Source organism: Trematomus bernacchii, unplaced genomic scaffold (genome assembly GCF_902827165.1).
Source record: "Trematomus bernacchii unplaced genomic scaffold, fTreBer1.1, whole genome shotgun sequence".
In the NCBI taxonomy this organism is placed as follows: domain Eukaryota; kingdom Metazoa; phylum Chordata; class Actinopteri; order Perciformes; family Nototheniidae; genus Trematomus; species Trematomus bernacchii.
Genome location: NW_022987567.1, coordinates 8,812,659 through 8,825,379, shown reverse-complemented (window position 1 = coordinate 8,825,379; position 12,721 = coordinate 8,812,659). Strand labels below are relative to the sequence as shown.

Below are 12,721 nucleotides of genomic sequence, written 5' to 3'. Positions count from 1 at the left end.
AAAAACATTTGAATTGTAACATCTAATTGTCTACTTTTGTAATATATTTCCTATTCACCAGAATGTTTTAAACACTCTACTTTCTTCCAATTAAAAAAAACCTCCTCTGATATTTCTGGTTATAAAAAAGGGTGTATGAGAAGAGATGAGGATGTTACTCACCCCTCTTTTCTGTTCTGGCTCACCCTGCTTTCGGACAAAAGCCAGATTAATAATTTAAAACGTCACCATCTGAGCAAAAACATTTTAAGGCCGTCCAATTTGTTAAACCCCATAATACTGTTAAGCGCCTCTTGTCGTCATTCATGTCTTAAGCCATGCTGCCTTATGAGATAATGAACCCCTCTATACGATATGCAATGCACCCATGTGTTTGCTAACCAACAAATACATTCAATTAAACTAAATCTTAGTTTCTCCCTTGAGTCAAAGGACTCTTTAAAAAGGTTTAGGAATTAGCGAACTCCCTGTAAACTCCTTTTTCTCATGTAATGCTCGGCATGACTTACTCTATACTTGGCTTTGTGTGTGCCTGCTTCAATGATCACTGAACTATGTTTACACTTGGAGCTCACAGTGCTTTTGGAGATGTATACAATAAACTTTTCACAGAATGGATTAGTTGAAATGTACAATAGTGGATGCAGTTTTTCTCGGTTATTACAGATGCACGAATGAAGACGGTTGCTGCCCTTTTTGTGAAGTGCTACGACACTTTCATGTTTTATTTGACCTCCCTCTTTGCAATGTGAACTCTTAGTTTGCACTCTAGAAAGCATTGTGCATTGAAGCACTGCGAAGCTGACTAGTTTTTTTATTTTGTTGTACGCTGCAAAGACTGTAAAAATAATATGTTGTCACTCCTCTGTTCATGCTCTGCTGACATCATGCTGATAAGACTTATGTTATTTCTGTCATCATATATGCAGACTTGTTGTGTGTTTATGCACAAGAGATATGATGGATGTGAACACCAAAAAATGGCTTTGGCTTTTGCTCGAACACTAAAATTGTTGCACAGACACAAATGAATCAAGCATGGGAAAGGAAGGGAGCTGGTCTGTGTACTGAATGGAGGTTATATATAAAACACAGTCTTCACTGACTCTGGATCGTTCTTTATACTGGTATTGTGTTTGTAAATAAACTTGTATGGATTTTCTCACTTGATGGATTATTGTGTGTGTACATTGGAGGGAATGGGGACACTCACTCCACACATGAGTTTATCCATTATGTGTTATTATATTTGCCACACTGCTATGCTTGTTGGCGCCACAAAGGACACAATGTGCAAGTTTAATAGACTAATTTCAGACCATTTAACCTGTGATTTGTCTGCTTCAGTTGGCTCTTTAAGCGAAGCTGTCAACGCCTCAATTATTAAGCAGCGCTCGGTGTCGATGTCCTCTCACTGACTCAGTCTGCAAAGGATGGCTGGGAATATGGCAGATTGTGCTGTAACTGTTGAGGCTTTTAATGTTGACAGGCTCACAAAAGGGGAATGAATCCAGTAAGAAATAAGATAGATATTAGAATCAGAGTTTGGTTTAATGCCAATAGGTTTTTCACATACAAGGGATTTGATTTGGTGTTAAGTAGTGCACACATAAACAGAGTAAGATAGAGAAATAAGAGCAAATATTGAAAACAATGATTATATAAAAACCATTATGTGAACAAAAAAAACAATACCAATATGTGAAATCACTGTGGTGAAGAAATATGTACAGTAGGCCTGTAACTGTTAGAATTTGATGTAAGAACAAGACACTGCAAAGGTAACTTACCATTCAATTAATAATCAAGAGAGAAAGAATAATTTTGTCGATAGGTTTTGATTCAGTGGGCCAAAATGGTAGAATGAACATGCTGCCTTTCCACTAATAATTGACCAACATAATAACAAGGTTAACAGCAGCTGACCATAATGTTAATAACGATTGTACTGTAAGTAACCTTGAATACAAATATCTTATCCGTTATTTAATCATAACATTCGAAAAATAAGGAGCTTTTTCCATTATAAAAAGTAATGCCCAAACATTTCGATTCTGATTGCTGAGGGGGCTGCAGCACCCCCATCTGCGAGGCTCCACTAGCACCTGCAAACTAAAACTATATTTTGATGATAATACTTTTCTACTTTTACTTGAGGAACATTTTGAATGCAGGACTTTTACTGTAACAGAGTATTCCTACACTCTGGTACTTCTACTTTTACTCAAGTACAAGATCTGAGTACTTCTACTTTTACTCAAGTACTAGACCTGAGTACTTCTACTTTTACTCAAGTACAAGATCTGAGTACTTCTACTTTTACTCAAGTACAAGATCTGAGTACTTCTACTTTTACTCAAGTACAAGATCTGAGTACTTCTACTTTTACTCAAGTACAAGATCTGAATACTTCTACTTTTACTGAAGTACAAGATCTGAATACTTCTCTCACCACTAGTTTTACTTGACTAAAGGGAACAGAAACACGATGCTAGCGTTAATGTCGTCTGCAGGAAATGTTCAGGATTATAAAATATTAGTTTTTCAATGTGGATTAAATGGGATTAGTAATGATGGAGCGTCAGGCCTTTAATGTGAGGGGATTCCTCCCTGCATTGGGTCACATGAGGTTTTACTCACTGCTGTCGCCCTGGGGTTGGGTAATCTGATGTTGACAGATCAATATGACCAAACTTTGCCCTTAGCCTCGATGTTAGGTGTCAGGTAGCAGCAATAACGCTAATGGGATGATTTGGCTCTTGGTGTAGATGTGAATGTGATGGAGCTGCAACCAATAATCTGAGTATTTGCGCTACTATAAAAATGTAAGTCTGAAAATAACTATTTTTGTATTTTCTTCAGTAGTATATATTTGATATAGTCTGTACAATGCTTGGAAAAGAATACTTATCAGTGTTCTTCCAATTTAAAGCATTTCAGTACTACATACATTATTTATCGGAGGCGTGTGGCGCAGTGGATAGAGCGTTGGTGTTCGGATCAAGGGAGCACAGGTTCAAACCCCACTGCAGTCAGCATGTCGTTGTCAGTGCCGATTCTAGAGTGTGTGGGGGCCCTAGGCAAACATTCACCGGGGGCCCCTCGAACCAGCTTTTCATCAACACGCACAGCCGACAGCAACCCCCCCCCCCCCCCCCCCCCGGAGCGGAGCAAGGCAACGAAACTTAAGATAAGAAGCAGCATTTTACGGCGCGCTATACATGGGGCCACCTTGAGGGGATTTCCCGACATGTCGTTGCAGTAAATTAAAGGGTGTTTCATGTTGTCGTTGCTGTGGACCTTCTTAATCTACCTTCTTTGGGGGCCCCCTTCTGGTCCGGGGCCCCAAGCAGTTGCCTGCCTTGCCTGTCCGCAAGCGGCGGCCCTGGTTGTTGTGTCCCTGAGACACTTCACCCCAAATTGCTCCTGTGGGGATTGCCCACAGTATTGAGTATGTAAGTCGCTTTGGACACGTTAAAAGTAACATGTTATGTAATGTAACGTTATCCACAATTTTCAAAAAAATTTCAGCTAAAAAACTAATTTCTGGAAAAGTTCTCCTTGGCACCTTTAACAAAACCTTTATTTTGATCATATTAAATATTAAGAATGCCAAAGATAACAAAGTGCTGATTACTTACTAGTAAATCTCAGTATTCATATTTTGTAGAAAATATTTATGTGAAGCTATACTTCAATGTGCAGAGGAGGATGCAAAGTGCATCTCTTTAAACTGCAAATGATTCCCTGTTTTCAGTCATTATACTAACCTCAGAGAGAAGTATCACTTTTATCATCTAACGTTGCAATAAAGCCAATAAGCCTATTTTAAAATGCTGAACTTCCTTTAAATAGACTTTGAATTTTGCTGAAAGCAGCCATGAAAGGAATCATTTCCTCGTTGATATTATTTACTCATCATGGTCAATCTTTCAGTCAATATTCCTTCAACTTAAAAGTGATTTATACACATTGTGCAATCAAAATAAACAAAGACGAGTAGTTCTAAGGGAGGGTTAGTTCCTCTGTTACCCCTTTCACACCAACGCGGTTCGGAGCTGGAGCTTGAAAAGCACCGTTTTCTCCTGTTCACACCGCAGCTCCGGAATCCGGTTCGTTTCAAGCACCAAAAAGTTGTCGGTCTAGAAAGCAAGCACCGCATACGTCACGCTTACGTCGGAGGCGGGGGCAGGGGCAGGGGCATCAGTTGTAATGTTATACCACCATAGTAATGAATGCTGCAAAGCCGGGTATTTTGAGCTTGGCGCATGCAGAGGCTAACAACAGCTAGCTCTAACGCCATCGAATAGGACGTATATTTACCTTCTTTCTCCTACCGAATCGTCGTTGAAGTTGATGATGATGATTGTAAAGAAGTCTTGAATGTAGCATGTAACGACTGTAAGGTTGGTAGTAAAGTCGTCCCATTTCTTCCATTTCGTTTCGACAGAGCAAAACCAAAACGAGTAGCGCTTCAATACAATCGGTCATTGTTGTTGTTGTCGATGTGAGGGGTTTCCGCGCGGTTTGGCTTTATGAAGCAGGCACGCAAACGGTTACGTCATGGCGCAAACGATGACGCGATGACGCAGCACCAGTCGGGCTCTGAGCGGTGTGAACAGAGCGGGAGCTGAACCGAAGAACCGGTTCCGAACCAGCACGGAGCTAGAACGGGAAAAGCCTTGGTGTGAAAGGGGTATGTGTGTGTGTGTGTGTGTGCGTGTGTGTGTGTTTATGTAACTGTCTGTCTGTCCGTCTGTTAGTGTGACCGCAGGTAAAAGCGAGACTCCCCCGGCCCGTAAAGCGATCCTAACACCATGAATAATGAAGAGAGCCGTGGCAGGGAGGATAAGTTCTCTGTGCAAGGCTCCTTTTTCACAGGGCTTTCTCCTGTGGGTCACGTGAGTGCTGAGATGACAGTAATGTGTTGTGTGTGTGTGTGTGTGTGTGTGTTAGTCATATGGCCATGTTCTGCCCAGGTACGAGGCGTCCAGGTAGCTAATAGCACCTCTGAGTGTGTGATCCTGCAGCAGCTCTCACACACACATGTTCTCTAAACTCCTCGATCCCACCACCTCTCTGCGGCCAGGGGTCAAATGAATTGTCTTACACCATTAGAAACTCAAGGCCAGGGAAGTGGATGAATAAAAGATGACGTCGAAACAGAAAAGATCCACAGCTTCTGAGGAAACCGAAGAGGTCGATGACGAAGTGACCGGTGGAGACAAAGCAAAAAGAGAGAAGACTCGGAAGAAAACCAAGAGCGCGGAAAGCTCTGAGGACCCGGAGAAAGAGAAGAAGAAAGTAGACAGGGAAAAAGTGAAAAAGAATAAGAAGAAACCAGATGATGATGATGAAGCTGTGATTGAAGGTGAAGATGAGGAGGGCGAGCAGAACAATAATGAACTCAAGACCAATTCCAAAAAGGAGAAATCAGAGAAGCTCAAAGAGGAAGTGACTGAGAGAGGGAAGAAGAAGAAAAAGAAATCCTCCACAGAGAAACCAGAGGGAGAGGAGGAGATGGGATCCAAGGACAAGAAGTCGAAAGATGGCAAGAAGAAGAAGAAGAAGTCTCCCGATGACGATGATGAGGAGCCTTTGATCGAGGAGCAGGAGGAAGAGGAGGAAGACTCGAAGAAAAAAAAGAAAAAGAAGACCAAGAAGGGATCGGCGGACAGTGACGAGGATAAAAAGAAAAAGGGGAAAAAGGCCAAAAATAAACAGGTGGACTACGGAGCCATGTACCAGAAGGAGCTGCTGGATTACCACACCGACTCATCTGATGGGTACGAGGAGGAGTACTACAAAAAGAAAGGTAAGCATTCAGAGAGGGAAGAAGTACACACATGCTTTACTCAAGAAGAAGTACAGATACTCGTGTTTAAAAATACTCTAAAGTAGAAGTACTGACTCAAGTCAAAGTAAAGAGGCTTTGAAATGTACTTCAGTAAAAAGTACCCATAACTAGCATCTGTTTTAAAGAGTACCTGACCTCCCTTTATATTAATAGAACAATAATGTCATTGTTAGCTAATGAATGTTTCCATGCTGAACAACGGCAACATGACAACGTTTTCATTGGTCCCTCTTCTTTAGAGAAGACCAGGAAATGATGGATACACGGATCGTGTTCAAATCAATAGGCACGCAATGACTCTAAATAATAATGATCACGCCACCAAACACACATTCAAACTAAAGGAACCAGCCTGTTTGGAAAATGTGAGAAGTAGAAAGTACAGGTATTTGAGTTCAACATGTGAGAAGTAGAAAGTACAGGTATTTGTGTTAAAAATGTAAGAAGTAGAAAGTACAGGTATTTGTGTTCAAAATGTAAGAAGTAGAAAGTACAGGTATTTGTGTTCAACATGTAAGAAGTAGAAAGTTCAGGTATTTGTGTTCAAAATGTAAGAAGTCAAAGTAAAAAGTCGTCAGAAAAATAAGTGGTGGAGTAAAGTACTGATACCAGAAACATGTACTTAAGTAACGAAGTATTTGTACTCCACTACTTCCCCCCTCTGTAAGGATTTCCCTTCATACAGCAGAGTCATATTTACCTGTTGCCGTGTCCCGACTGGGCAAATATTGAATACAGGTTTCGCTCCGGAGAATCCCTCTGTGATTTTTCCTGGGTGAAAGCTGGGTTATGTTCCACATGAATGAAGCCACACAGAGGCTCAGAGGCAGACAGGTGCTGGGTGCCGTCCCAGTTGTCGGGGAAAAGAGAACCAGCGCAGCCAGAGGAGCTTTTCTAAAGTTCCCATGATAACAAAATAGCTGCTTCTTAGAAGAGTTGACATATTGTGCTGATCAGCAACAATAGGACAGTATCTCGCCCAATAGTGACGAAAAAGCAGTTTATTAGGTGTTCCCGAAAGTATGTTATCGGCCATTTGCTTTGAATGCTACCATTAGCATGCATCTGTATCGGTCCTAAATAGCAGTTTAGGGTTAGGGTTAGGGTTTAGGGTTTAGGGTCAGGGTTTAGGGTTAGGGTTAGGGTTTAGGGTTAGGGTTAGGGTTTAGGGTTAGGGTTAGGGTTAGGGTTAGGGTTTAGGGTTAGGGTTAGGGTTTAGGGTTAGTGTTAGGGTTTAGGGTTTAGGGTTTAGGGTCAGGGTTTAGGGTTAGTGTTAGGGTTTAGGGTTTAGGGTCAGGGGTTAGGGTTAGGGTTTAGGGTTTAGGGTTAGGGTTAGGGTTTAGGGTTTAGGGTTAGGGTTTAGGGTTTAGGGTCAGGGTTTAGGGTTTAGGGTCAGGGTTAGGGTTTAGGGTTAGGGTTAGGGTTAGGGTTAGGGTTTAGGGTCAGGGGTTAGGGTTAGGGTTTAGGGTTTAGGGTTAGGGTTAGGGTTAGGGTTTAGGGTTAGGGTTAGGGTTTAGGGTTTAGGGTCAGGGTTTAGGGTTTAGGGTCAGGGTTAGGGTTTAGGGTTAGGGTTAGGGTTTAAGGTTTAGGGTTTAGGGTCAGGGTTTAGGGTTAGGGTTTTGGGTTAGGTTTAGGGTCAGGGGTTAGGGTTAGGGTTTAGGGTTAGGGTTAGGGTTTAGGGTTAGGGTTAGGGTTTAGGGTTAGGGTTTAAGGTTTAGGGTTTAGGGTCAGGGTTCAGGGTTAGGGTTTTGGGTTTAGGTTTAGGGTCAGGGGTTAGGGTTAGGGTTTAGGGTTTAGGGTCAGGGGTTAGGGTTAGGGTTTAGGGTCAGGGTTAGGGTTTAGGGTTAGGGTTAGGGGTTAGGGTTTAGGGTTAGGGTTAGGGTTAGGGTTTAGGGTCAGGGTTAGGGTTTAGGGTTTAGGGTTAGGGTTAGGGTTTAGGGTTTAGGGTTAGGGTTAGGGTTAGGGTTTAGGGTTTAGGGTTTAGGGTTAGGGTTTAGGGTTAGGGTTAGGGTTTAGGGTTAGGGTTAGGGTTAGGGTTTAGGGTCAGGGTTTAGAAGCTTTTACATATGTATTGCACTACTCATAATATATGCATAATAGTGATTTGTATAGCACTTTTCCGAATGTTCAAAGACGCTTAAATTGTCATGAACTATACAAGATGAGATAAGATAAGATAAGAAGTACTTTTTTTGATCCCAAGTTGGGAAATGTTTGTGTTGCAACAGCATAAAAAGACATGGCATTGTACAATAAAATTAAAAGACAAGAAATAAACATTTAAAAATGTCAACATCTCAAAAAAGTAGAAAATATACGTGTTGAATTACAAATGTACAGCGTGATTTAGTGTTCATATGTCAGTACCTGGCCCAATTGTGATAAAAACTGCAGCTAAGAAGTAGTTCCCAAAGGTATTTTAGGGTTTGTCATTAGAAAATGTTGATGACTAGTCCAGCACCCGGGGCCATTTGCTTATTTGTGTCCAATTAAAGCCTACCATTGCAGTCACCTGTGTCTCAGGCATCATCAGCAGCATTGCAAGCTTAAAACAACGACTTCTTATGTGTCTTATCTTACTTTGTGGTCGTCTTCCACTGAAGAAGAAATCCTCGAAACAGAGAGAGCAGTCCTCATGTCTGTTCTCCATGTTGAGGGCTACTAACTACTCTAAACTCCAATCCATATTCGTTTAGGCAGAAGGGAATATCAAGGAGTTTTACTGGACCAATTAAAATAACAAAAGGTTCAAACCCCACTGCAGTCAGCATGTCGTTGTGTCCCTGAGACACTTCACCCCAAATTGCTCCTGTGGGGATTGCCCACAGTATTGAGTGTGTAAGTCGCTTTGGATAAAAGCGTCTAACACAGGGGTGTCAAACTCAAATACACAGTGGGCCAAAATAAAAAAATGGGTACTAGTCGAGGGCCGGACTGGTTCAATGTTTATTGCAGAACTTATTGAAATGAACTTATTGCACATATTAAACCTGGAACTAACACAGTTTAAATGATTGCCTATAAAAACAACATGAAACATTAAATAATCAGTTGCATTCATTTCTTATGTCTCTATCTGTAGCTTGTCCAGAGTCATTTCTTATGAGTACATTTCTCCACAGGCCAACAACAGCTTCAACAAAACTATTTCCCTCAAAGAAGAAACCAAACATGTCCTTGTTGTCGTGAGAGAAAAAGTGCAGAAGGAAACATGTAAACTCAGTGTGCTGCTCTGTGATGCTAGTTCAAGCCAGATACTTGGCATCTCATCTCGGGTGCAAGTTCATCAATGTTTGGGGTCAGGCTCTGAGCTGAGGAAACCCTCAGGATGGAGTGAAGGTGTGCGTGCAATATACCGGCGGGCCAGATCTAATAGTAATTAGAAATTATCCTGCGGGCCGAAATTAAATCCACCAAGGGCCTGATTTGGCCCCCGGGCCTTGAGTTTGACACATGTGGTCTAACAAGTAACATGTAATGTAATGTAATGTAAAACACATTCTTTCCTTCAGTCCTAACCAACCAAACACTGGCAGTCTCTCACATCAAAGACTTCTCTTGGGAAGTATTTGGCTAAATAATGTATTAAACAAACACTACTTACATGAGACAGGGTTGCCATAATGCAGCGATTTGATAATAAGTGCAGCACTCTGCCATATTCAGATGTGAACTGAAAAGCTTTTTATGTGTTATGTCTCATTATCTTGTCAGAGAGAGTGCTGTAAATGTGACATTTCAGTGATTTCCCCATCATAACCACTGCTACATAAAGGAGCTGATTAAAGTTTCTGCAGATTATGAAAAGAGCTGCAAGGATCAGTATTTAGCGTCAGCAGCGGTGATGAATGCACGTCTTTCTTACCTCACTTGAGTCTCTGACACGCCGAGGAGTTCATTCAGGCTCAGTTTTACCAGGTCACTGCCTATCTGATTGTATCTGCTGTATTTCGTTCTCTCTCGTCTGGCTTTAATAGCTCCTCTCACTGTTAGTTAGATATCCATGTCGTATGGGACAGACTTCTAACGGCTCTTTAAGTGGTCGGCCTTTCCTGGATGTTTTTAGGCTATCTGTGTTTTCTGTTTCTTCTGCAAGTCTTACTTTATTCAATGTATGCCTACCTCCAACTCCAATTGGTTCCTTGATCATATCTTAGGTAGCCTTAACAAAAAACTATTCCTATGTTTGTACTGGATTCCAAGTGACTGTTATTTCGTATATATTGATTGTTGTGCTTTTATCTTAATGTGTATATATATATAAATGTGTCTGTTGATTGTGTATATATAGGATATACATATTTTTATATATTTGTATTATTCGGGATTGTGGGAAACGGTATTTTCGATCTCTCTGTCTGTACACACAGATTGACAATAAAGTTGACTTTGATTCCCAAAGTCCCAGATAGTGTCCCATCACCAGGAGAGGATTTTGAGGAGGGTATGCCATCCCCTAGTTTAGCAAAATGTACAAAATACATCCCTGTTGTTGACCTTAAACTATACCTTATGTAACCGGTTACTTAAAACTATCAGTCTTCTCATCACTAGGGTTTTCCCATTGGTCCACCCCGATGTTAAACATTAACACCTTCCTGTGTATCTTGCATAACCCCCAGGTGAGGCGTTTACATTTACAGGTGTTATGCAGCAGGGCTATATAGTTACTACTGTATAGGCTCAGCTGTTGAGTCCCAGGCAACAGCCAATCACAGGCTAATAACCTACTAAAGATTTCATGTTGTTACTGTGTCTGAAACACACACTGTGACTTGCAAAATGTACTCCAAAAATAGATTCTGTGTGTGTGTGTGTGTGTGTGTGTGTGTGTGTGTGTGTGTGTGTGTGTGTGTGTATGTGTGTGTGTGTGTGTGTGTGTGTGTGTGTGTGTCACAAGTCATTATCAACTTGTCGGATTAAGGGTGAAAACAGTTAAGTATATAAGTATGATGCATGTTTGTAAGTGAACAATGGCCACAAGCATAAGTTACAACGTCTAATAAGATGAACGGAGAATTAAGGAAGAATGGATTGAAACCGCTAATAGCACAACGACTTTCTCTTCACTTGCATCGGCTATCTGTCGCGTCACAAGGTATTCATTTAGAAAGAAGATGCCAAATGATATGATGCAGCTGTGTACAATTTGGCATTTTCTATTAGAAGTAGGGAAGAAATCCTTTTATGTTTATATATAAACCTATTTATATGGATAGCAGAGATGCAAATAGCAAAAGTACCAATATGCTATTTCGTTGGCAGCTCAGCTATGGGTGCACTTCAGCCGTTGTGCACACTCTGGGAAATACTCTGCTTACTTTTGTACAGCTTGTGCAAGTTTAGCGGCTGCAACAACCAGACAAATCCTTCTGTAAATTCACCCTTAAGCTCTGAGACTGTATATAGTAGATATGTTTTGAGCTAAATGCTAACTTGGGAGTGCTGAGTTTTCTCCCTGTTTACCTTCCTGTCAACTCAGTGGCTCAGACAAAGAGACACGTTTGTGAAATGTGAGAGAGGCTCGTCTGCTGCTCCACACGAGACATGGATTCGCTGCAGATTCGCCGCATTGAATTCCCTGGCATGCATGGAAGGAAACACAATGCTCCTTGATGTTTATAGATTATTAGACACTGTGTGAGAGAGGGCAAAAGTACACACATCCTTTACTCAAGTAGAAGTACAGATACTCGTGTTTAAAAATATTCTGGTGAAAGTAGAAGTACTGACTAAACTTCTTTACTCAAGTCAAAGTAAAGAGGGCTTTGAAATGTACTTCAGTAAAAAGTACCCATAACTAGCAGCTGTTTTAAAGAGTACCTGACCTCCCTTTATATTAATAGAACAATAATGTCATTGTTAGCTAATGAATGTTTCCATGCTGAACAACGGCAACATGACAACGTTTTCATTGGTCCCTCTTCTTTAGAGAAGACCAGGAAATGATGGATACACGGATCGTGTTCAAATCAATAGGCACGCAATGACTCTAAATAATAATGATCACGCCACCAAACACACATTCAAACTAAAGGAACCAGCCTGTTTGGGAAATGTGAGAAGTAGAAAGTACAGGTATTTGTGTTCAACATGTAAGAAGTAGAAAGTACAGGTATTTGTGTTCAACATGTAAGAAGTAGAAAGTACAGGTATTTGGGTTCAACATGTAAGAAGTAGAAAGTACAGGTATTTGTGTTCAACATGTAAGAAGTCAAAGTAAAAAGTCGTCTACTTAAGTACAGTAACAAAGTATTTGTACTCCACTACTTCCCACCTCTGGTACTGTGAGGATGTGACAAAATAATGAAGTCCTTGTAGAATTTTACTCAAAACTTGTGCTGTTTTTGCAACACAGACATTTTCTCCTTCGAATTCTAAGAGGCTTCACCGTATTAAAAAAACAGTACTAGCACATTGTACAAGGTTGAACAGTCTTTCATGCAAACAATACAACATTAAATAACCATTTTAGAAAAATATAATGACATGTTGCATCAAGAATAGAAGCTGATACTATCAATGATATAATATCTTTCGTCTAATCTCACTGTCCTTTCTCTTCCAGTGTATGAGGTGGTCACTGTCACTGGCGATGTTAAAGGAGCCGGGACAGATGCCAACGTGTTTGTCACCCTTTTTGGAGAATTTGGCGTCACTCCCAAGGTTCACCTGGCGAGCAAGTGAGTTTAAAAAGTGTTTCTGTTGTCATTTAACCAAACTGCGCTTTGATAAATATGTAATACTCTAAATCAGGTCTCTATGACTCGCTCTGCTCTGACCTATTTCACTTATTTGATCAAGTTTTATGTGTCGCTAAGTTTTCATTCTGTTTCACTTTGTTAAGCAGTAATCTCAGCCATA

The 12,721-nt window shown here is 40.9% G+C and overlaps 1 protein-coding gene across 1 annotated transcript in view; it reads left to right on the top strand.

Moving 5' to 3' along the window:
• The first annotated feature begins 5,151 nt into the window (after nt 1–5,151).
• LOC117479055 (lipoxygenase homology domain-containing protein 1) overlaps nt 5,152–12,721 on the top strand; it is an 83,664-nt gene continuing 76,094 nt past the window's right edge. Inside the window, exons 1-2 of the mRNA XM_034126079.1 lie at nt 5,152–5,815; nt 12,426–12,540. Of these exons, the coding sequence (XP_033981970.1) occupies nt 5,152–5,815; nt 12,426–12,540 (779 nt within the window). The remainder of the gene's footprint in view (nt 5,816–12,425; nt 12,541–12,721) is intronic.